General features: G+C 54.4%; 1 protein-coding gene across 1 annotated transcript; it reads left to right on the forward strand.

Annotated features, from left to right (window-relative positions):
* Positions 1 to 2,329: 2,329 nt before the first annotated feature.
* On the forward strand, positions 2,330 to 24,926 carry ADSL (adenylosuccinate lyase). Its single transcript, XM_020982673.2, has 13 exons — positions 2,330 to 2,579; positions 7,973 to 8,176; positions 9,959 to 10,003; positions 10,631 to 10,710; positions 16,982 to 17,153; positions 17,303 to 17,349; positions 18,705 to 18,795; positions 19,853 to 19,922; positions 21,911 to 22,058; positions 22,191 to 22,281; positions 23,291 to 23,380; positions 23,920 to 24,096; positions 24,614 to 24,926. The coding sequence occupies exons 1-13, from the start codon at positions 2,415 to 2,417 to the stop codon at positions 24,698 to 24,700; spliced, it is 1,467 nt and encodes a 488-aa protein (XP_020838332.1). The 5' UTR covers positions 2,330 to 2,414; the 3' UTR covers positions 24,701 to 24,926.
* Positions 24,927 to 25,176: the final 250 nt, after the last annotated feature.

Raw genomic sequence — 25,176 nt, forward strand, 5'->3', positions numbered from 1 at the left:
AAAGGGTTCAGACTGGAAAGGAAGGAAAACACCGTGATGAAAGGGTGAGGGCCTAGGGATGTCCCAGAGGGTGAGGGGATGGAGGTCACAAGGAGTACAAAGAATAGGGTTAGGTGGGAGGCACAGGAAGGGGAATGACAGGGGACTGCAAAGGTGAGTTTTCTTAACTCATTAACACTGACTGCATCAGCATGTTTTGTTGGCAGAAAAGAGACAGGGTCTTCCTGATGGGATGCGGGCCCAAGTCAAGACCTTTGTCCCAGTTTGGGCCCCATTTGTCTAAGGGCCCTGGAAAACCCTTGCACTGTCCTTGAAATCTCTTACTTGATCAAGGAAGCCTCTGAAGGTATAATCCTATCAACTGGCCTTTCCTACATCCAGTCTCCCAATGCTCTGTTCCTAGCCCTCCATAGTCTTATCTCCCTATGGCCCCCAGCCACTTCCCACTCTTAATCCTAGCTAGGTTCCATTCTCGCTTGGCCACATGGCCAGGTCCCCAGCATTCTATTACCTCACAGTCCTGGAAGACTACTTGGCCACTCCTAGATCCCTCCCACAGTCTTTCTGTATATAACGTCCATCTTGTCTCCAGTAAGGGGCTCAGATTCTTTTCTTTTTCTTGGCTAGGCAGTGGGGTTGAGTGACTTGCCCAGGGTTACACAGCTAGTAAGTGTTAATGTGTCTGAGGGCAGATTTGAACTCAGGTCCTCCTCACTCCAAGGTCAGTGCTCTATGCATTGCGCCACCTAGCTGCCCCTAGGTGCTCAGATTCTTAAGAGTCTAGCCAAAGGCTCAGATTTTTACAATCTAGCCAATAGCTCACAAATGTTCAGATTCCTTAAGAGTCTGGCCAGTATGGCGGCTCTTTTTCACAAATATTGTCTTTGGCTGAAAGAGGACAGGACCATTGTGTCATGATTTTGGGGTCCCAGCACCCCTAAACTTCAACACTTCTATGGAGAAAGAAGGTGGGATCTGAGGCCATAGGACCTGGGTCTAAGGCCAGTTTTGCTCCTTTCTCAGCTAATCTTGGCTCCCTGGCCACCTTCTGAAAGGAGCCCTTCCCAGTCCTCCTTAATCTCAATGCCTTCCCTCTGACCCGAGCACAGATGCCACCTGTCTCCATCCTGTTTGCACACGGTCTCCCCTATTCACCTGGGAGCTTTTCAAGAGCAGGGACTGTCTTTTGCCTTTCCTTATATCCCCAGAGCTAAGCACAGTGCCTGGCACACAGAAGGTGCTTCATAACTAGGAGATGACTGACTGTGTGACCTTAAGCAAGTCAATTCCCCTCTGCAGTTCTCAGTTTCCAGATGTGCAGAATGAAGGGAGTGGACCAGATGGCTTCCAGCTGTCGATCTGGGATCCCTCGCATAACCCCAAAGATGAAGGAATTGCTTAGGACAGTGGGAGGTTGCCCTGAAGTAACGCTGTGGAATCTGGCTTGTGCAGGTTGGGAATCCACGCTCTGATCATCCGTAGTAGGAGGTGAAAACAACTTTGGCCTCCCCTTTCTACCAAGCCTTGACTCTCAAGTCCTCCTAAAAGAACAGAACAGAAAGCCAACACCACAGAGCCAACTTTGGACCAGTCTGTGCTGTGGGAATGAATGCATCCTGGCCATGGCGTGGAGGAGGGACTTGGGGGAAGCCTGTGGAGAGTAGGAGCTGGGAGAAGAGATGGGCTTGCTGAGGGACAGGGGCTGGCCATGGGGAAAAGGTAAATGCCTTAAGTCAGCTCTGTCTGCAGGAGGGAGGAAAGAGGGAGGTGGGGGAGAAAGTCTCTGGGAGGCTAATCTCTCAAGAGCAGTCTTAGAATCCCTGGGGGTTCAGGAGGAGCAATGGGAGGAGAATCTCAAGCGCCCGGGTCTTCATCAGACACTCCACTGTACCTTTGCGGCAAGACCCCTCCCTCCCCTGAGCCTCAGTTTCCCCAAACGTAAACACAGAGGGAGGGGTGAACTGGGTCCCTTCCAGCTTTAGATCTGTGATCCCAGTCAGTCTGTGGTTCTGACAGTGTGGTGTACCTGGGCAAGTCTCTTCCCCGCCCTGGGCCTCAGTTTCCCCATATGTAAAAATGGTGGAGGGGGCTGAACTGGATGACCTCTAGGATCCCTTCTGGCTGTAGACCTATGAACCTATAATCTGTGATTCTGACGATGTGGTGGGCCTGGTCAAGTCTTTTTACCCTCCCTGGGCCTTCCTTTCCCAGGTGAAAATAGGGCGGGATGACTGCTAGATAACGTGATTCATATGTCTTTCGGTTCCGACGCAGTGACGTCACCGACTCGGGCAACCACGTGGTAAAGGCCAACGGAAGTCCCGCCCCACGGCTTCTCGGCGCAGGCCCCGCCTCGCCTCCACGTCGCCGGCCCCTTCCTAGGCGCCTCTCGGCGGCTGGCGCGCGGAGCGGGGATGTCGGTCGATGGCTGTCATGGCGGCGGGCAGGCTGGCCGGGCCGCGTACCGCTCGCCGCTGGCCGCCCGCTACGCCAGCCCGGAGATGTCCTTCCTCTTCAGCGACGCACACAAGTTCCAGACCTGGAGGCTTCTGTGGCTGTTCCTGGCAGAAGAGGAGCAGGTAAAGGACCGGCGGCCAGTCAGCGCCGGCGCTGCGCCCACGTGACACGCGCCCTCCAATCAGCGCGTGGAGGCCCCAGAGCCTTGGGGGAGCTCCACGACCCACGTGTCCTTCCCTTTCTCCGGTCCACCCCTGTCGGGCCTCAGTTTCCCCCCTTAAGAACAACAGAGTTGGACTTGAGGGCCTCGAGGGCCCTCCCAGCTCCCCCATTCGATGGTGGTCATAGTGGTGGCTCCCGATATGCCCACCATCGCCCTCCTCCTCGCCTTTGCCCGGGCTGTCCCTGACACCCCCTCAGCTGTCCTTGTTTTGCGCAGGGGCTCAGCCCCGGCTATGTTTCATTTCCTTCCTCTGGGACGGAGCACACATGTATTACATCCGCGTGTTGCGATGTGTACTTGAATGTACTCGTACCGACGTGCTACACATGCCCCAGTAAGTTGTAAACGCAGCCTCCTGGTATGCCAGGCCCTTAAGAACTTTTTCCAGGTTCAAATAAGCATTCTATTAACTGCTTACTATGTGCAAAGCACTATGGGTAGGACAGCCCCCGCCCTCCAAGAGCTTGCAATCTACAGAGCCTGGGTCGTGTCCGGGAGGGGGAGGGGCGGGGCTGCCCCTTCCGCCCGCTGCAGAGATGCAGATACATTGTGATTCCCTGATAGAGTGTAACTGTTCTGAGGCCGGGGAGGGTGTTTGTGCCCCTGGAGCCCAGCGCTTCACATGTAAGCGCCTGTGGACGGGTTCTGTCATGGGTAGCAGCATGCATGGCTTATACAGAGCGGAGCGAGTATTTTCTGGGATAGGTTTAGAGTTCAGCAGTGACTTAGAAGCGATTTAGAGCTGGGAGAGACCCCGGGAAGTCATGAGTTCAGCTTTTTATTGTATATATTTTACATATTTATGTATTTATTTTATAGGCGAGGAAGTTGAGGCCCAGAATAGTTTAGTGATGTGTGCACAGTCCAAGGTTAAGAAAAAGTTAATTTGCTTAGGCTCCCATAGAGTGGGTTTGAACCCTGGTCTTCCTGACTCCAAATCCATGCTCTACCCACTGGGCTGCCCAGCCGCCTCTTGGCTAGCCCAGGGAGCAGGTTAGAAACCACGTGAGATAGATAGATAGATAGATGACGAGCCTGTGCAGGTGAGTAAAGCACCTACTGTGTGCAGAGCACCTGGCTGGCCCATAGGGTTATGGTGATGAAAAATCACACTGTCATGGAGTCAAAGTTCGTGGTTGCACGTCTGCCTTTTTTTGTTCTCTGTGTATTGAAATGTTTGTGTCTGTTAGTGTTTATGCTGACGACATAAAGGAAAATGTGATAAACAGCTGGGGCTCTTCCGGCCTCATGGGAGGACTTGGAGAGAGCACAGAATGACAGGTTTTCAGGCAAATATAATGTAAGGTGACTGGGGGTGAGTCGAGCAAAGGAAAAATCTCGTGGGCTTTTTTAAAAAAAAAGTGGAGTGGGGGGAGGCAGACAGCAGGACTCCTGGCTAGAGAGCTAGCCTGAGAGTCAGAAAGCCCTGGCTTCGAAGGTGATCTCCCGCACAGACTGACGGGGTGACCCTGGACAAGGCACTTAGTCCGTGCCCCTGGCTATACCCTCCAGACTGCTGGTTGTGGAGCAGATGCTCCCCCTCAGGCAGGAGTTCCACTAACTTGGAGTCCAGGAGACCTGGGTTTTGAGTCCTGCCTCCCACGCTTACAGTTGTGTGACCTTAGACGAGTCACTGTCTTTCCCTGGACCTCAGTTTCATCATGTGGACCCACTTCACAAAGCCCAGAGGATCACACAGAATCCTGTGGATAAGGTGCTTATTATTATTACACTGATGGAAAGGAAACGTATCTCACACACACACACACACACACACACACACGCACACACACACACACACACAGAGGGAGGGAGAGACAGAGAGCACCAACAGCTAGAGCTCTCCCAGAGGAATCGGCTGCCTTGTGAGCCCCCCATCCCTGCAGTCGCTGGGCCGGGCCCTCTCAGGTTGGGGAGCTGTTTGAAAGCTTCAGTTGTGACAGTCTCTTTCCTCTCCTCGGGCCTCACTGGTTCTGTATCCCCTCCCCCACAGGGACTCGTTCCTGGGCCGTTACAGCCCCAGGGGAGGGGAGGTTTCCCATCTGAACCACCTGCTCAGTCTTGTCGGTCACTTTTTGTCAGAGAAGGTCAGGCCCCTTCTCATCCCACTAGGAACAAATTTAGAAGGGGAGGAGAGGACAGATCATTGGGAGGGGGGTGGATTTTTGGAGGAGAGAGCTAGCAGGAACATTATAAATCTATTCCAAGCCCTTCATGTTGTAGATAGGGAAACTGAGGCCCAGAGAGGGTGTGTGACTTCTTTGCCCAAGGTCTGAGTTGGTGCTGTCCACTCCCAACCTGAAGGGGCCACGGCGGGTGCCCCAGCACAGGGCTGCTGCCCAAGGCCATGGAGTCATGAGGTCATGGGATGGGCCTGACCAAAACTGGCAGTGTCCTTCCAAGGTGAGGCCATACGAGAATGCGGCCGGCGGTTTTGTGGGAACAGCCGGCCAGGGCGGGGAACCTGGGCGTCCCAGGCCCAGCTCCTCAGTGATCTGAGGATTGCTGGCTGGACAATCTTAAGTGGGCCTCAGTTTCCTTATCTGCAAGAGGGCAGGGGCAGGATGGCATTATGGAAAAGTGCCCTTGCCTCTAGAATCAGTGCCCGGTTCGAATCCTGCCTCTGTGACCTTTGAAGCTCACCTTCTGAGACCTCAGTTTCCTCATCTAAAACGAGAGGGCAGAGCCAGCTCTGAGGTCTCTCCGGCTCTAGAGTTCTGCTCCTCTGGTGGCTGAGGACCCTTCCCTCCCCTGCCTTGGAGAGGTCACTCAGCTGTGGAGGGTAAATGACTCATCTGTGGTCTCTAACTCAGTAGTAGAGGGGATGAGCCATGGCCTCCAGGAGAAGGGTGGAGCTGAGCCTCTGAGCTTGGGCATTGGGGTGGGTGGGTGAATGGGAGAGCAGCACTGATGTGACATCCTGGATGGCCTGGGCCCCAGGCTGCCTGACCCGGACAGAAAGAGGGGGGGATGCACAAGTTAGTTCAAGTACCTTGGACAAGTCACCAGTCACTTAGTGCCCCCAGCAGTAGCTGAGGCCCCCAAGGTCCAAAGCCAGATGGAAAATGTTTCCCCACTTTTTAGGGGAGCCCTCTCCCCTAAAAAAGCACATATATCTCTTATTAGCCCCCATTGGGGGGAGGGGGAATCCTGAAAATCGGTGGCAGCTTTAGCTGAGCTGAGAGAGAAGCCCCCCCAGCAGCTGGTGCACGGGAGGGCACTCATCCAGGCTGGGGCTGCCACCGGCTGCCTTGAGAGAAGATGTTTTAGGACAGGCCGCCCCTGGAGGCCCGAGGCTCCAGTGCTCCTAAGGACTCCTAATTAGAGGTGTCAGGTGAGCTCCGGCTGGGCCTGGGGAGGCCGGGCTCCGAGGCTGGCCTGGGCGCAGGGGTGGGGGTGGGGCTGCAAGGGACCCAGAAAGACTCTGGGCTTGTTTACCGGGTTTGTCTCAATAGTCCTGGATTTTGTTCTGAGGAATGAAAGAAGATGCCGGTGTGGGTGTGGGCAGCTGTCCAGGCCCCCTAACTAGGGGGAGAGAGGCACCACATGCCATGCTCTGGGTGGCTGGTGGCCCCCGCGGAGTAGGGGGAGCTGGTCACATGGGCCGTGATTCCCCCTCCCCCCCAGGTGGGGCATGTCCCCCAACCCTCCCTGCACTTTGCCGTCTCGGGTCAAGGGCACCACTGTTTGTGCCCTTGCCTAGCTTTGTGGCCTGGGAATCCTCAGCTCTCCACTCTCGCTGCTCCCCAAAAGCAGGAAGTTGTTATCACCTCTCCCACATCTCTTGCACCTTCCCCAGGGCCGGAAAGGACCTCAGAGGCCTCTAGTCCCCTCCCTCATTTTACAGGAGAGGTGGTGACCTGTGGCAGATCCCAGCGGAGAGGGAGCTTGGGCAGGATTCAGACACGCACCCTCTAACTCCAGAGCCAGGACCTTTTCCCTGTCCCGGGTGCTTTCCTTCTTTCTGCTCATTCAACAGTGTCCCTACAGTAAGGCCCCTCCACACACACTTTGGTAGTTCCATCTGGGGGTTGGTTCGGTTTTGTGGGGTGTTTGCAGTGGCCTTTCACTGGTTTCCCTGCAGCCACTTGCCCTGCCCTGATCCATCTTCCACACGGCTGCAGGTCTGACCATGATGCCATTCTCACCAAGCTTCTGCGGCTCCCTCGAATACAGTCGTCACTGGCATTTGGCCCTGTCTCCACGGCTTATTGTGTTCTACGTCCCGCTCACCTCATGTCTGTGTGTTCCTGTGCATGATGTCTCATCTCCCACCTCCATGTCTTTGCCCAGAATATCCCACTCTCACCTGCATCTTGAGACCCCCAGCTCCCTTTAAGGCTCTGCTGCAGGGCCTCCCTCAGGACAAGGCCATTCTCCATGACTTCTGGGTATTCCTTCCCCCTTCATCCCCTAACTGTCTCCCGTGGGTTTTGTATAGTTTCGCCTCTGTGTGTAGCTTTCTACCTGGAGTGAGGGGGAGGACAGTTGCCTTTGTCTTTCTTGCCACTGTTTAGCATGTAGTCTGTGCTTACTGAATGCTTGTTTCCTTGAGTGGAACAGTCTGTGGAGCCACATTTGCAAGGTAGAAGGTTCAGCCCACTTGGCCTCTCTCCATTTCTCCGCTTGCTCCCGTGATTTGGGGAAAGGAGGCCAGCCCTGCTCTCTGTGTCAAGCAACTTGTTTTTATGTTTTGTTTTCAAAAGTTCAATAAATATGGTAGAAATAAATTCGTCTAATGAAATAAACGTGGCATGTGAGTTTTCTCGGGCTGATCATTCATCTTTCTTGCATCTCTGTGGTTCTGCTTTTCTTTTACATTGGGCTCATTTCTTTCCTCATTGGCACATCTATTTTGACACAACATAGACTTCCCACCCTCCCTGCCCCCCAGGTCACTGCCTCAAAGTCTGCCAAGTCACTTGAGAGGTGTGCAGGGGTCTTGCTGCTCACTCTGCCTTTGGCCAGGGCTTGGTTTCCCCTGCCACAAGTGGCCCTCCTGTGACCGTCACCGTTAGACCTTTTGAAGATTAGCTGTATCCCAGGGTCCCTGCATCAAATTGAGGACTTTTCCGAATAACCCCATGGGTTTCCAGGACATTTGGGCCCATGGGCAGCGGCCCCAGTGAGCTGTCACTGTGCCTGTTTGCCCTCCAGCATTGGGCTTTCCCGTCCTTGCCCATTTGCTGGGTGTGAGTTGATACCTGGGAGATTGGCTTTTTTAAAATGTTGGTTGACTTTCGTGCCCCTGCCAGTTCACCAGAGGGCCTTCCTTTCTTGTGTCTCCTGCAGAAACTTGGTCTGCCCATCACCGACGAGCAGATTGAGGAGATGAGGCGGAACCTGAACAACATCGACTACGACATGGCGGCTGAGGAGGAGAAGCGTCTTCGTCACGATGTGATGGCTCATGTCCACACCTTTGGCCATTGCTGTCCCAAGGCAGCCGGCATCATTCATCTGGGGGCCACGTCGTGCTACGTCGGTGATAACACGGTACATGCCACCCGGGCCACGTCTTCCCATGAATGTTACTCCTGTGCCCTGCCTGGAGGACATGGGTCTCCTGCTTCTTGGGATGCTTTTCTCTTGCTGGGGTTCTGGAGCACACACAGATAAGTCTGTGTCTGGGCACAGACAGTCATAAGATTGAGAACTGTCCAGCCCTTTGGGCCCCTTCGTTTATGGATGAGGAGAAGGGGCAGGTACTTGGCCAGAGTCACACAGGGAGTGATGGGCAGTGCCAAGATAGGAGCCCAGGGAAAGGAGGAAAGGCAAGATTCTTTTTTTTTTCACATTTAAAAAGAAATTATTTTTAGCATTTTAAAAAATGTTAAGTTCTAAATTCTCTCCCTCCTCCGTTCACTGAGAAAAGTAATACGATATCATTTATACATGTGAAATCACACAAAACATTTTTATATTGGCCATATTTCCAAATAAGGTAAGAAAAACGAAGTGAGAAAATTACGCTTCAGTTGGCATTCAGAGCTCGCCAGTTGTCTATCCTTCGGGACGTCTCCGATCATTGTGTTGATCAGAGTAGCTGATCGGCATCACGACATGGCTGTTACTGTGTGCAGTGATCTCCGGTCCTTCTCCCTTCACTCTGCATCCGTTCACTTAGGTCTGCCTGTGTTTTTCTGAAACCTCCCCCTCGTCACTTCCCACAGCCCAGCAGTGCTCCCTCCAATCATACGCCTGCTTGCTGAGCCCTTCCCCAACTGATGAGCGTCCCCTCCATTTAAAAGGCGGGATTTGAACCTGTCTTCGGATTCCAAGCCTACTGCTCCCTGTCACTCTACTGTATAAAGATATTCTTTTAGTCTCCCTGACAAAAGCTGGCATCTTTGCTTTCCCACGTGCCATCCACACACGCTCATTAATTGTGTGCGGGGATTGTATATAGAGCACCAGGTTGGGCAGGGTTTGGTTTTTTCATCAGTTTCCCAGCCCCCCGCCCCATGAGTCCCGCTCCCACGAGGGATGTCGGCACAGCCAACCATCAGAGCCCTGTGCTGGCACCCCGTGTCGTTGAGGGCTTGGAGCCCCCCAGCTCTCCTGACAGGGTCTCCTGGCCCGTGACCGGCTATGGCCATTGACCCAGAGTCCGTTCTTCCCTCGAGTCTCCCCACATCGGTCCGGGCATCTTCTCGCATCTCTGTGACTCTTGTGTGCTCTCGGGCAACTCTCAGACCCCGGGCTGTCTTAACCTGGGATCAGGGGAGTTTTTAAAAAGTATTTTGAGCACTTTGAGTATTTTACTGTAACTGGTTTCCTTTATAATCCTGTGTGTCTTATCTTAAGTGTTTAAAACCATTATTCCAGAAAGAGGGTGTGTTCTGGGTCCCCCCCTCCTTTACTGTGCAAATTGGAGAAGCCCCGTGTGACCTTGGATGTGTCCTTCCCCTCTCTAGGCGTGTTTCCTCATTTGTAAAGTTGATCCCTGCTCCCTATCATCATATGACATACATTTTAATTCCACAGTGATCATTGGTTGCATCTGCTGAATTATCTGTGGAAGGACACGGGCCTCATCACTTTTGAGCCTTGTGAGATGCTGAGCTCAGGAAGAGTGGAGGCCCAGGTCCCGTTGTGTCTGCTTCAGCTCTTAGAGTCATGTGAATCGAAGTAAAAAGGGAGGGGTGAGGTCCATTCTGTTGCCAGCCCATTCTCGTCCCCGTCCCCCCAGAGCAGGGAGCAGAGCTGCTGCCAGCTGTGATGGGTGCCCGAAGACCTGCTCTCCTGACGTGCCCTTTCGTGTGTTCTCATTGACAGGACCTGATTACTCTCAAGAAGGCTTTTGATCTGCTTTTACCAAAGGTGAGGAGATAGAGGCACCTGCTTCTCCACTTAGAACATTTGGGGAGAAGAGTGACAGGCTGGGGGTTCATGGAGAGGGGATGACCGAAGGGAGGGAGGGAGGGCTGCCCCCGGGGAGTCCTGCTGTCCTAAGCATCCGAAGGGGGAATGCTTTCAGGCGAGTTGTCCAGAATGCCATGACCTCAGATTTGGGGCCTCGAGGATGGGGCTGTGTAAAGGCGGCAGAAACAGCAGCTCTCATCCCCTGGAGCACACTCGAGATGTGCAAGCTTCCAGAAGCATGGCCTCAACAAAGGGGCAAGACTGGGGGGCTCCAGGGCTAGATTGCACCTGTCATGTGCTTGGGTGGGTGGTCATTTGTGGCTGGCTGTTCCCTGGCTGTCAGCCTCTTCCAAGTGTCATTGTGGGGTTCAGGTGATGCCGAGGCCTCGGGCCTGGGCTCAGAGACAGGCCGTTCATCCTTCTCTCAACCTGGCACCAGCCCCAGAGTGGCCTCAGGGCTTCAGCCACCCTCCACGGTCATCTCTGGTGGGCAACCATGTGGGCAGCTGCAGGAGTGAAGTCAGCAGTGACCTTTCGGCCCGCTATCTGATTTCTTGCTTCCCTCCCCCCCCACCCTTTCTCAAGGTGGCCAGAGTGATCTCCCGGCTGGCGGACTTTGCTACAGAACATGCCAACCTTCCCACCCTGGGCTTCACACACTTCCAGTAAGTAACCTGACCCCTCTGTGGGGCTTTGACCTTTTCAGTGGCTCCCTCCTCTACTTCCCTGAAGGAACCTTTGAAACTCAATCGTGCTGAGCACACAGTAGCCACTTAAGAAATATTTGGTGAATTGGGTTGGATTGAGGAAGTTCTCAGAACCTCAGTCTTCTCATCTCAAAAATGGACATAGTAATGGCTCTAGATTGTTGTGAGACTCTAATGGGGATGTCTGTTTTAGGAACTGTGTTTTGCCAACCTTAGCATGTGTGCGCCTCACTGGCATTGACATTCTTGTGAGAGCTGTTGTCAGTATCTGGGGGCTTAGCCGACATCTGCTTGGCCCCAGAGAGCAGGGCTAGGAGCAGTGAGGGGAAGTGGAAGAGAAGCTGATTTAGGGCCATCCATCCAGATGACCCCTTTGCGGGCCTGATGTGAGAGGCTCCCGAGGACTGGAGGGCCATCCCTGATGACCCCCCCCCCCGTCAGAAGCAAGACCCATGCCTGCCTGCCCTGGCTTCCGAGCCATGGCTCTTCCTGTGATGCCCAGCTTGCCGTGAATCCATCTATCGGAGGCCGAGGCCAAGAAGAGCAGTCGGTGCTGTGATCTGGGCTTGTCCTCACGAAGGCCCTGTGGGGTCCGGGCAGCCCTTCCCCTGCAGTCATTTGGCACAGATGCGGAGAACACACACTCTGTTAAGCAAAGCATAATTAGGAGCCTGATCACCTGCTGTGCTCAGCACATGCTGATGACTAAACTGGGACAGAACGCAAGCAGGGATGTCATCCAGCTTCCTGACATCAGAGAGAAGTGAAGTTTGCGTCTGCCCCTGAGCTCCCTGCTGGTGAAGAGCGTCCCGTTCCTGGGACACGGCTTTCATGCCAGTTTTTCCCAAGGGAGGAGCTTTAGAGAAGCTGACAACTGTCAGCTCGTGTGCTCCCACGTGTGGTCAGGCACCCGTGTCTGTAAAGAATGCTGCATCATCTGCGAGGACACGGCCAGCCACGGAGGGAGGGACAGGGGATGCCGCTGCCTCCGTGGCACCAGCATTCGCACAGACAAGGGGTCCTGGAGCCCTGGCCCCTCCTCCCCTGCGCTGTGCCTCAGCTTCCTCCTTGTCACCATGAACAGTTGGAGCAGGCGTGTCTGCCCTTCACCTGCTGCTGCTGATGGAATGAGGGTATCACCAGCCGATGCCAATGGCAGAACGCTGGTGTTTGTCCTTGTTGGAAGAAACCTTTAGGGCCCCACTTTCCCAACCCAGCCAGAAGAGTTTGTTGTTTTGTTTGAATGATGGATGGACAGACTGCAGATTCTCTGAGAGACATGGCCTGTTGTGGTGTTACCCCTGTGGAAGGCTGCCTCTACAGGTGTGCATAGGGGGCATCGTCACAAACATTTTACGTAGAGTGACCTTGGCCGAGTACTTCACTGAGCAACTCAAGTCACAAGACCTCGTGGCAGAGGAGGTGCCAACCTGCATCAGTAGAAGGATTTTCCTGCTCTGGGAGTTCCCACTCCCCGTTGGGGATGGATGTTGCCTGTAGGGCATCATGAAGGTCTGGGATTCTTCTCCCATCTTTGGTGTCTCCTCCTCTTCCGATCGCTGGGGCCTGATTCCTCAGTAATCCTCATGTCACCTGCCAGGATCTGCTCTGGGTGCCCTCGGGCCAGTCCACCTGCTTTGCCCATCTTTGTTCTCTAAACGATCCTCTTTTGTCCCCTCTGAGCACCTTGGGGCTGCCATATTGAAGTCCAAGTGAGATGGCCCCACTTTTTTTCTTTTTTTTTTCCTCAATTACGTGTAAAAAATTTTAACATTGATTTTTCTAAATTTTGGGTTCCAAATTCTCTCCCTTCTTTCCTCCCCTCCCCGCTACCACTTTTCATGGTGGCCAGGAGAGCATGTTACAGAGGCCCTACCAATCTGGGGTCTCTTCCATTGGTTGGCCTCCCTGAAGTACCCTTGGAATGACCTTGCTACTTTTTAGGGGCCCTCACCAGGCTTTCTTTTAGCCTTTTCCCTTTGCTGCTTCTGTTTTATGAGGCCTCAGTGCCCACAGGCCTCTGTAAGATCTGACAAAGGCATTTCTGTCATAGAGCTGGCAGCCAAGAGGGGCCACACAGAGAACCCCGGGCTTAGAGCCAGGAACACCTGACTTCTACTCCTGCCTCAGACACTTAGCACCTGGTCACCCTGGGCAAGTCACTTCACTTCCATAAAATGGGGGTAATAATGGCACCAGCCTCCCCGGGGTGAGGTGAGGGTCAGATGAGACAGTGTGTTACAGCACTTTTTGTATGATCGTTAACAATTGTTAGTGGTATCGATGTTGAATCAGCCCTGTCCCATTTTTTGTCTCCAAGTTGGTCAGATTGAAGTTGTTTTCATTGTAAGCCGCTTTTCTTTCCACCTTGTTTTTATTTTTTTCTGCTTTCTACTGATCTTTATCTCTACCCTCACAAGTTGGTATTGTGAGCGTGCACGCACAGCTGATTCAGGAAATGACTGCTTCTTCAGCAGTGACTTGGGGCCACTTTTGGGACACCGTTCCATGCTCGCCGGTTCTGGTGTCTCTGAGACTTCCCTGGAAGCAGGTGGCTGGGGGACTTTGGAGCGGTCTACAGCAAGTCTTTGCCTTTTCCCTTTTCATATTCCTGATCCATGTTTCCCAACATTCTTTGCTAGCCTTGCCTTTTCCCACGTTTATAGTGAAGTCACCAAGGACCAAAGGACTTCTTCGTGCCAGTACTAGAGGTAAAGACACACAATGGAGCAATGCCCGCTGCCCTGAGGGAGCCTCCGTTATACTACGGTGACCCAGGTTTATGTCCAGAATGACTCGAATATGAGGCCCAGGGAATGAGCGCAGGAGGGCAGCGGCAGTTGGGGCCAGGAAAGGCTTCGTGTAAAAGGCGAGTGTGAGCTGAGGTGTATGGAGTGTTCAGAGAGGACCAGCACCTCTGGGGGAGGGCTGCCGATGGACGATGACCCATCACCCAGCTCTCATCCGTGGCTCCAAGAAGCTGTAGCGTGCACAGCGCACCTCGGAAAGCCATCTTGGCAGCCCTAAGCCACTGACAGGCTCAGCCCTGTGGGTGAGTCAGGAGGCTGTCTGCCCCGAGCATGTGAAGGCCTCCCCAGCCAGAATGGGCTCGGGTGAGAACAACGTTCCTTTGGCACGTGATGGTGGCTGACATAGGCACTGTGGAGCGTGTAGAGCTCGGTCAGACGTGGAAGATGCCGAGGTCGCCCACTGCGCCCTGGGCCATTGCCCGTCATCCTGACTCTGATCTCACCGCTGGACTTTGGCGATTCAGGAAGAGACGAGTTTGTGCAGTGTCCAGTTCTCGAGCAAGTGAAAACTTCTCCCTGGGATGTCATCGATCCTCTTTAAGAACAAAGGACAAACAGCAGACTGTGAGCTGAGTCTTGAAGAAAGTGAGGGCTTCTGCCAGGCGGGCTCTGTGAGGAAAGAGCAGTGCATCTGAAGGGCTGGGGCACGGAGGGAAGAGGTCAGTTTGGCCAAACCACAGACTCGGGGGCCACGGTGAGGCTGGAGACATGGGCTGGGGCCAGGGCTTTAAGTGCCCAACAGAGCAATTTACATTTTATCCTAGTACCAAGACCAGATGAATGCTTAAGGAAAATCACTAGAGAGCTTGTTTGTAGGATGGATTGGAGTAGAAAGAGGCTAGAGGCAAGGGAGACAAATTAGGGGCCAATCCAGTGGTCTAGACGAGAGGCGATGCAGGCTGCCTGGTGGCAGCAGTATGAGTAACGAGAAGGCAGTGGAGCTGACATGTTTTGGAGGCAGCGATACCAGTATTGGCACCTGGAGAGGCAGCGTGAGCAGAGAGGGAGTTGTAAGTCCAGGGTGATACTGAGTTGATAAATCTAGGAGACTGGGAGGGTGATGGTACCCTGGGAAAAGGCTGGGAAATTAGAGGAGGGCTGGGCTTGGAAGGTAGATGAATGTGTCCTGTTTCAGGCGGGTGGAGTTGGAGATGTCTAGGGGACATCTGGTCTGAAATGTCCCATGGGATGTTGGTGCTCATGGGGGAAGATGAGGTCTGGGCAATAGCCAGATGTGGGGGTGCCGTCTTCATCAGGATAATATGGCAGCTTACCAGGTCAGTAACTGAGAAGAAGTGAGCCCAGAGACAAAGGTTTGAGGGTCGGGGGAAGAGGGTGTCCAGGAGCAGAGGTTGCAGGGGGGTCAAGAAGAATGAGGGACTGAGGAAAGGCCCATCTGATTTCAGGGCTGTAAAGGAAACAAACCACAATTGGAGTCACTGGAGGACTAGGCCATGCCCTTGGCCTTGCTGTGTCAAAATAGTAACAGTGGCAAGAGAACATGGCCAAAATTTACAACAGGCATCGTGCTCTCCCCATCAGCCTGCCACAGAGATCCTCGGCAGAGCTAGACAGAAACACTCATGAAGTTCACCTGGGGTCCAGGGAAAAAGAGCTCCGACGTCGAGGGCAGTCATGTAGGAAGGGACAGGCAAAGTGGGGGGCACTTTCTGACTTGAAGCCTCCCAATCCTTTGGTTCTGGCGAAAAACCAGAGCAGTCCATCTGTGGAACTGACCAGACAAGGAAGAATCGGGCATCATTGACCAGCCCAGAGTCTGATAAACTCCAGATCATGCTCAGAGCTCAGTAAAGAGCTCTACTCTTAGTAAGAGCTGCTGGACACCCAGGAAAGCGCTCTCCATCTTATTTTCAGACCTGCATTCTCTCCTCCTGACACCCTCCCCCACTCCCGCCCCCCCCCCCTTTGAGAAAGCACAGGAAGAAACATTACAAATAGTCAAGCAGAACATTCCCCCATTGGCCATGCCCCCCCCTTTCTCCCCATGAAAGCTTCATTCTGCCCCAAGTCTGTGACCTCTCTTCGAGGGGAGGGGAGGGGGGAATATGTTTCATCAGGGGCCTCTGGAGTCGTGACCGGTCACTGTGCTCATCACAAGTCCCAAGTCAGACATTAGCTTACTTTTCACAGCAACAGATAAAGGGCGATTCTTCTTTTTTTCCCCACTTAAATTTCTTTTATTTTCAGATCCTCATTCTCTCCCCTCCCCCAACTGAGAAAACAAGAAAAATAGAACTTGCTACAAACATGTGTAGTCATAAATAACTCAATTCATGTGTCCTGGCTATCCACCCCCACCCCAAACAAATGTCCCTGAGTCCCGTCACCTCTCTGTCAGGAGGGAGCAGCCTGGAATGGTGGTCGGCATTGTGCTGATCAAAGTTCCCAAGTTTTTCAGCTGTTGATCTTTGAAGTACTGTTGTTACTGAATATCTGTTATTCTGCTGGTTCTGCTCCCTTCCTTCTGCCTCAGTTCAGACAAGTCTTCTCATGTTTCCTAAGGAGTAAATTCCTAACTAAAGAAGGGGTGGGGGCACTTACGAAGGACATAGTAGATCACTTCCATTACCTGCAATGGAAGGGCTTTTGCATGAATGAAATTAACTAGGGTGAGAAAGGACATAGGCAGTTGGCAGGAAGTGTTTTTATCAGATAAGGGTCTAATTCCAAAGTTTGTGAAGAACAAACAAATATGTAAAATCAAATTTCCTAGTAGATCGATGGTAAAACAATGAACAAATAGTTCTCTAGAGAATTTCAACAACTACCTGAAAAATGATTGCACAGGGCTTGACCTCCCACCCAGCAAATTGGCAAAGTTGACAAAAGGTAAAATAGTACGTGTTGGAAGGATTCTGGGAAGATGGGCTCACTGATGCATTGTTGGTGGACCTGTGAATTGGATACCACTGTGAGGAAGACTCGAGCTGACCCAGGGAAATCGAATGTGCAGATTGGATAATCAGTCTCACATTTATGTGTTCATCCAAGGCACTGATCAGAATGTTGATCAGCGTAGCTCCAAGGGCAGGGCCCTGGGGGCCCTTCCCTGGAAACCCTCTACGGTGTGCTTCTGATTGTTCAGCCAGTTCGGAATCCCTGGAGCTGGAGAACGCCCTCACCCAAGCATCCCATGAAAGACCGCTAGACGCCTCGGTGAGATCTCGGGCTTCTGGGCCAAGTCCCCGATGCTGGGGAGCAGTACTTGGCACACAGTAGGGGGCATAGTGCTCATTGACTGGCTGGCATCCAATAGCCCTGAGGCCCCATTAAAAGGAGATAGTGGCTGAGGCTGGCACGCTCTTCCCTATTGGCTCTTGGCAGTTGCCTTGTTCTTTCTCCGTTGTACGAGGCCTTGCATGTGCCGCCACCTCGAACTCTGTTTCGCTTGTCCTCAGGCCTGCCCAGCTGACCACAGTGGGGAAGCGCTGCTGCCTCTGGATCCAGGATCTGTGCATGGACCTGGAGCGCCTTACACGGGCCCGGGATGACCTGCGCTTCCGGGGAGTGAAGGGCACCACGGGCACCCAGGCGAGCTTCTTACAGCTCTTTGAAGGAGACCACCAGAAGGTAGCTGGCCAGCCCGCTGCTCGGCGCAGTGCAGGGGAGGCCCCTGGGCCAGGGAGGGGGCGGCGGTCTGGAGGGAGCTGCCTACTCCTGCCTGCCCCTGGCATGGCTGGCACACTCCAGAGTCCTTGAGGGCTCTCATTCCCCTGCAGGTGGAAGAACTGGACAGGATGGTGACAGAGAGGGCAGGATTTCAGCGGTGCGTACAGGGCACCCCCGCACTTCACACTGTGGGCCCCTGGCATGGCCTGGTCTCAGGGAGGCCATGTGCTCATCCTCCTTCCTTAAGTGAGGGTTTGCCTGGGTTTCAACTAATTTGTAACCATGTTCCTCCCCCTGGGGCCTGGAGTAGTGGCTAGAGTCCAGCTCCCGACCAGGAAGCCCTGGGTTCCAGTCTTGTCTCGGACCCATCCTGGCTGTATGGGCCCCCGGTCCATCTCTACAACTTTAGATTGCTGGAGGGAGCCTCCCTGCAAGGTGGGGGGAGAGTGAGCTTCCCCGGAGACCCAGGAGAGGCTCAAACCCTTCTCCTTTCCACCTCTGCTCTGGGCCCCATTTTCTTCATTCTCCAACGAAGGAAGAATCAGAGGAGATAATGTGAGTGGGAGCAGCAGGCTGTCTTTCTGGCTCCCTGAGGCAGCCTGGAGGGTTGGCCTCAGGGTCAGTGGACAGAGGGTGTGAAGGACCCAGAGAGGCTTCCCTACAAAGAGGTGCTTAGTACACCCACTGCCCCCCAGAAAATCACCTGACACCCATGGAGCAGGTCTGAGAACCCCCAGAAGAGCAAGGAGGCCAATCTCGGGGTGTTCCTTGGGCACCTATCCAGTCCTTTGGGGGCCAGCAGCTGTGGACAGCACCTTCCTGCCTGGTGTCCCTAAGGGGCAGCAGGGGGCATAGCACCCCGGGGCACCCTCTGTCAGAGCCACTGTATTCCCTGTTCCCTTTTCATATCAGGGAAGAAAAAAGAAATCTTTTGATTAAAAAGTTGAGGCCCCGTGGACTAGACTTGCTTTGGAATAGGTTCTGAATGTCAGCTAAAAGGGTGGGAGAACAGATACTTATTGTATTTTTTAAGCAGTTTAAGAGGCCGTATGGTATAGTAGAAAGAATGTGGTTTTGCCCTGACTCTGTGACCTTGGATGGTCACTTCAGGGCCTCCTCAGGCCCCTTGGGTAAAATGAGGACAGGATTATGGCCCCCTGGCTGCCAGGCCTTTGGATGCCTGAGTTATGGTGGCCACGGAGCCCAGGCTGGCAGTCAGGAGGCCTGAGTTTGACTTGGGCCCCTCCCTGAGGTTATGGTGCACAAAACAGCTCACAGGGCTGTTGGTCAGGGAGTGTTTATTAAGCCCCTAGTGTGTGCTGGGCCTCATGCTACATGCTGGCTGTGGTCGGGGAGCGCTTTGTGTACATCCCGTCATCCTGAGGTGGGGAGGGGGGTGAGGCTTCCAAGAGCTGGTTAGGGACCGTTGTGGGGGCCACGGCTCAGGCAGATGCCACAGGAGCCCAGACCGTCGCTACATTCAGTCTCGAGGCCTTTGGTGTTCCTTTGCAGAGCCTTCATCGTCACAGGACAGACGTATACACGGAAAGTGGACGTCGAGGTGCTGTCTGTGCTGGCCAGTCTGGGAGCATCCGTACACAAGGTCTGTGGGGGTGGGCTTGTGGACCCCCCGACCCCGGGCTCAGCCGCTTTCTTTAGTCCTCCGTATCGTAAGCCGACACTCCTCCAGTCCCCCCACCGTGAATGTTTCCTCTGGTGATCAGAGCCTCCTAAAGGAAGACATAGCATGTCTGAGGCAGGCCGGTCCTTGGCTCTCACCCAGCTATTGACTGTCAAACTGACTTTCTCATGTATCTCTTTTTTAAAACATATTTTGTTTTCATATCGCTGTATTTTTCTAACTCTTCTGCTCTCTCACCCAGAGATCCATCCCTTATAACAAAACGTGTTTGAAAAAGTAAAAGCCAATTCAGCAAATGAACAGTGCAGAGAAAGTGATGTTATATGCAGCGGTGTACAGCTGCATGTGGCCCCCAACCCCTGCAGAGTGGGCGGGGAGGCACCGTCTCAGGCCCCTCCTTTGTGGATCCCTTCCTCATGGCTCCCCTCAGCCCCATTCCTGGGTGGCAGGAAGGCGGCTGGCGTTCACAGTGCTCTGACCAAACGTCTCCCTTTTTTCTGGTCCGTGCTGTGATTTCTTTAGTGGAGGGAGCTCCTCCTCTCCAGCTGTTGTCACCTCTGGCCTGTGTCAGGCTGGCTGTCTGCCCCAGGGTCCCGAGCCTGGCCCTGCACTGTCTCCAGGGGAGAGGCGATATTAAGGGTGTGGCCTCCCCTGGCACAAGGGCACCCTCCTCTTGTCACCGTCCCAGAACCGAACCAGACAGATTTAGAGCTGGAGGGCAGTCCGGAGGCCATCGGGGCCAGTCTTTTACAGATGAAGAAACTGAGGCTGAGAGGGGTTTGAGTGACTAGCCCAGGGTAACTTAGTGAGGAGCCAAGTTGCTAATTGAACCCAGGTCCTCTGCTTCCACACACAGCGGGCAGAGGTGTCGTGTTTGTTTGGGGGAGTCATGTCCCCTAAAAAAGGCTGAACTCCCTTGAGCCTAAAAGTCCGGGTGACCAGAGGGAACGTCCTGGTGGGTCAGGCCCTTTGGAGATGGGCGGGGTCTCTGCATTCCACCCCCTTTGTTCCCCTTCAGATTTGCACAGACATCCGCCTCTTGGCCAACCTCAAGGAGCTGGAGGAGCCCTTTGAGAAGCAGCAGATTGGTGAGTGGGGGCTTCCCCTGGGCTTCCTTTGTCTTCCCAAGGTGTCTGCAGGGGCCCTCGGGTGCAGGTGGCCGGTCCAGAATAGGCAGGGGGTTTCTCCCCCCCATCCCCCATCCCCTGTCCTGTCGGTCACCCAGAGGCCCATGTTGGTGCCTTCTGCCGTCGAACTGGTCAGAACCTGCTCCGGCCTCTGGCCAGGGGAGCCAGGGTCACTTTGCTATGAGGTTTCAGGAGGGTGCGCCTTTGGATGGGATGGAAATGTTGTGCCCCACCCGGGCTGTCCTTCCTCAGTCCAAGCAGCGTCTGGGCAGATTCAGGGAGTCCTCACAAAAAGCAGCCTCCGTTCTGGGTGGAGCTGACGCATGGCCTCAGTGCTGTTCACGTGTGGGGCATCTGAGGGGGCCCTTTGAAGGGCAGCATTGCCCAGAACTGTATAAGCAAGGTTCCCGGGGTGTCAGCAACTGCTAGGAAGGAATGCAGGCCCCAGGGTCTTCTGTTGGGAAGCTCTGGAGAGGTGGGAAGGTAGTTCTCTGCTCTGATTCCCACTGAATTCCTCCTCACCCTGCATATGGAATACCACCGTTGCTGGTCCAGGCTGGTGTGGGACTAGATCCGGGTGCTGCTTCCTAGGGCCCTTTGCTGATCAGACAGTGGCCAGTCCAGGGTTTGAAGGCAGCTGGGCTTGAGTTGCAGCACAGTGTCTCCTAAGAGGGCCTTTCCTTCCTTCCTTCCTTCCTCCCTCCCTCCCTCTCTTCCTTCCTTCCTCCCTCCCTCCCCTCCCAGTTGAGGTTAAGTGACTTGCCCAGGATCACACAGCTAGTAAGTGTCTGAGGCTAGATTTGAACTCAGGTCCTCCTGACTCCAGGGCTGGTGCTCTATCCACTGTGCCACCTAGCTGCCCTCTAAGAGGCCTTTTCTTTCTGTTCCTCCATCCCCCAGGCTCTCATTGAGATGTCTCATTGGAGTGGGGGCCCTCTGCCGTGAGACACTGTCTGCCAGGCTATTTCACTGAGAGCTTTTACTTTAAAAAACAAAGATGAACAAGCCAGTAGCTTCTGAACTCTGCCCCTCCTCCCAGCACATCTGTCTCCCCTCTCCTGCCTTTCCCTGGGGTCCTGGTTGGACGGGGGCTCCTGGGGGTCATGGTAATGGTCTTGTTTGCATTGAGCGGCCTACAGGACATTTGTTCTGCCCCCTTGCCAGTTCCCTCTGCCCGGGCTGATGCCGGGGACGCTGGCTCCCACCCTGTGGTCCCTGCTGCTTCCTGAAGTGTTTACAGTCTGGTGCCACCATGCAGTGCATGGGGCTGCCGAGAGCTCCGGGACAGCTGCCCTGGGGGCAGAATGAGTGCCTCATGTCCCAGGACATGGGTCAGGCAGGATCTGATGCACTGTTTGGTTTCTATGGAAAGGTCCTCCCTATGGGGCCATCACATCTCCGCTGGCTCCTTTTTCTGCCGAGATGATTTGGGAGACGTGGGTGCCTCTGTCCTGCCTCAGAGGGCTGGCCGTCAGCATCCCCAGCCATGTAGACTTGACCCTGGTCACTGTGACCTTTTTGTGGAGGCCAGTGGGGAGGATTTGGAGGGGCTTGCTCCCTTGCACCGGTACTGCCAAGGTAGAGTCTGGCTCAGCCCTCAGCAGCCACACCGGGAACACCACAGCTAGTCACGTGGAAGGTTGGGGTGCTGCCAGAGACCCCAAGACTTGCTGGCTTCTTTTCCATCTGCAAATGAAGCTCATGACAGTGAAGAAAGGGCAGAGCCACCCACTGTTTCATCTGTTTTTTCTACCAAGTAAAAGCTTAGGGTGTCACAGTGTAGAGGAGCGTCCAGGGCCCTTTCCCCCTCTGCCCCTCAGCTTGGGGGGCCACCTCTTCTCTGTCCCCTCGATGGAAGGCTGGGTCCGCACGGGCCTCCCAACCTCAGGCCAAGCAGGTCGCAGCTCCCTGAGGTTCTCTCTTCTTTCCCTCCTGCACCACGGAGGCAGGCTCCAGCGCGATGCCATATAAGCGGAACCCCATGCGCTGTGAGCGCTGCTGCAGCCTGGCCCGCCACCTGATGACTCTCATCGTGGATCCGCTCCAGACGGCTTCTGTGCAGTGGCTCGAGCGAACCCTGGATGACAGTGCCAACAGGTTTGCCCGTCGCCCTTTCCAGTGAGGGTCTGGGGACACACAGACGGGTCACAGGCCGCGGTCTCGGGGGCTTGAGCGGCTCTCGGCGGGTCAGAGGCTACATACATTAACACACGGTGGTTTGTCTTACAGGCGCCTGTGTTTGGCTGAAGCCTTTCTCACAGCAGACACCATTCTGAACACTCTGCAGAACATTTCTGAGGGGCTGGTGGTGTACCCCAAGGTAAGAGGCTCAAGTGGGAATAGAAGTCTCAAGGAGGAGGTGGCCCTTTCCCTGCTGCTGGGCTGGAAATAGGAGGGGGAGAGAAAATCTGAGTGTGCAAGCTCCCCCTGGAATCCACGAGCGGCAGCCTGCCGGGGAGGAGAGCCGGGCCAGGGCTGCCCCTCCCCCTGGGTTGCAGACCTGGCCATCCAGGCATCCCTCGTAGAGGCCCAAGAAGGGGAGGTGGCCTGCCTCACGTCACCCTGGCTCCTGGCATCTGAGCCGGCGAACATCCACACTTATAGCTCCCCACCCCGGCAGAACATCCGTTGTGGGCACTGTCGGGCCTGGGCTTGGAGCGCCACGCCTCAGCCCTTACAAGGTGAGGGAGCCTTCAGGTCAGGGCTCTGCAACCTGCAGACCGGGCCCTGGACGCCCTGGCACCGCCTCACATAAAGCGTCCTTCCCCTCCCTTCCTGCCCCTGACTTGGAGATCTCCGTGGTCTGGTCCTTTGGAAGAAGCCGGTCACATTTCTGCTGACGCATCTCCAGATGTATCCCTTCTCCATCTTCCATCTCTTGTCATCAGGATTGGAAAAGGGGAAGGTGCTGTGGCCAGCCCCACCCCTGCCGCTCGCTCATTCCCCAGCATTCAGTCGTGCGGGGTGGTCGTCCCCTTTACGTCTTGTCATGTCCTCGTGGGGCTCATTGTCCTGTTTGACTTGAATGTCCCCTTGAGCGCCTCCCTGCCTTCCAGCTCAGATTGCCTCTTATATTCCTACATGGCACTGTGCTCTGCCCTTCCTCGGTGTCCTCTTGTTTGGGCTGCGGCCTGAAGGGCCTTTATGAGTAGGCGGGGGGGTGTCTAACTGCCAGGGCAGGGGTGATGACCGAGCACCCTGAGACTGAGCGACTCCCCAGAGTGCCAGAGGCTGCCACCAGCTGGGAGAGCTGCGAGGCTGTGCACCACTCCCAACCGGAGTTGGGCCTGGGAAGGCAGCTGGGAGACTTCCTCCTTCTCTTTCTTCAGGTCATCGAACGGCGCATTCGGCAGGAGTTGCCTTTCATGGCTACAGAGAACGTCATTATGGCTATGGTGAAGGCAGGAGGCAGCCGCCAGGTATGGAACTTAGATGAGTGAAGCAGCTTATGCAGCACCTCTGGGTTCCGCCCCTCCGATGCCAGCCCCTCTGACTCCTACCCCTTTGGTCCCAGCACCCATGGACCCTGCCCCTCTGGTCCATCCACCTCCACTCCAGTCCCAGCACCTCTGGGCCCCGCCCCTCCAGAGAAGAAGGGAGGAAGGAAGCCATGCCTGGAAGAGGCCTAGGAACAGCATTGGGCCCCTGAACCCACTTCAGCTTAGCAGGGGTTCCTGGGAAGCCCAGTTTATGGATACACCTGTTCGAGGTTCAAAGGCCCATCCAGGAGGAAGGGTCAGGATGCCATGAGGGCAGGCATGGGTTGGTTTGTTTTTTCTGAGATAGGAATTGAGTGGATCGTCTGGGGAGTCAAACAGCTTACGAGGAGTAGCAGAACATTGCCCAAAGGGCGGCAGGAGGCTGGAGGAGAGCCTGAGCCAGCAGGCAGGCCCAGCACACTGTCTGCCCCTCCACCATCCCCCTCCTCGGGGACCTGACATTGGTCTTTGTGCTCCAGGATTGCCATGAGAGAATCAGGGTGCTCTCGCAGGAAGCGGCTGCTGTGGTGAAGCAAGAAGGGGGCGATAATGACCTCATTGCCCGGATCCAGGCCGATCCCTACTTCAGCCCCATTCATGCCCAGCTGGAGCATTTGCTGGACCCTTCCTCTTTCACTGGCCGTGCTGCCCAGCAGGTGATGCCCACCACTTTGGTGGGGTGGGCTTTCTCTCCCTCCTTGGCATAGAGAGCATCCTGGGGCTGGAAGATGAGCCTCCTCTGCTAGGCCTCCGGTTTGCTTCTGGTGTGATAGATGTGCTGGGGGGAGGAGGAGGTCTCAGAATCCACTAGGGCCTGGGAATTGTTTCATGTTCATTTTTCTAAGTAAAAGCATTAACGAAATATCCTGGTAAGAAAAGTAGCAAGAGGCCATTTCCCCCAGAAGCCTAGGTTCCCCAGCCCCACACATATGCCTGCCAATCAGGCCACACGCTCCGGATCACATGTGAGGGCACATGTGTGTGCCTGGCGTTTATGCCTGTGACCCCTGTCCATTGTGAACTGCTCCCTCGCTCCCTTTGTGTGTCAGCTGATTGGGGAATGCCTCCAGTAGGCATCTATAAATGAGATTCCCGGGCATGCACACAGAGCCTGACAGAGCGTCCAGTCTGGATTTTAACACCTTTTCTCCCTCCTTTTCCCTGTTTGGACAGGTGGAGAGATTCTTGAAGGAAGAGGTGCAGCCTCTCTTGAAATCTTACGAAAGTCAGATGGACGTGAAAGTGGAATTGAACCTTTAGAGGTGAAAAAAGGTGTCAGAATGAGTGTGCATTTGAAGGCCTAGTTCAGAAGGCTGCCGAGGGCACCTGCAAGGCAGTTATTCAGCAGAGATGGCTTATGTTTCCACAGGGCTTCTGGAAAGTGCTTTCCCCTTTCAGATTTTAGTGGTGCAAAAAAGTTGGGGGTGGGGGAGATATTTTTCTCCATCCCAACTCTGATATATTTAATAAATGTTACGGATGCTCATCATTTGTTCAATAAGCATTTTTTCAATTTTAATTTTTTATTTTTAGGCAGTTGGGGTTAAGTGACTTGCCCAGGGTCACACAGCTAGTGAGTGTCAAGTGTTTGGTCTGAGGCCGGATTTGAACCCAGGTCCTCCTGACTTCAAGGCCAGTGCTCTATCCACTGCTCCACCTAGCTGCCCCCTCAAGCATTTTTTGAGCTCCTGCCATTTACCAGGCTAGGAAGGGGGCAGGGCCCAGAGGTGCTAGGA

This window comes from Phascolarctos cinereus, unplaced genomic scaffold (assembly GCF_003287225.1).
Source record: "Phascolarctos cinereus isolate Bilbo 61053 unplaced genomic scaffold, phaCin_HiC Scaffold_1;HRSCAF=81, whole genome shotgun sequence".
NCBI classification, from domain to species: domain Eukaryota; kingdom Metazoa; phylum Chordata; class Mammalia; order Diprotodontia; family Phascolarctidae; genus Phascolarctos; species Phascolarctos cinereus.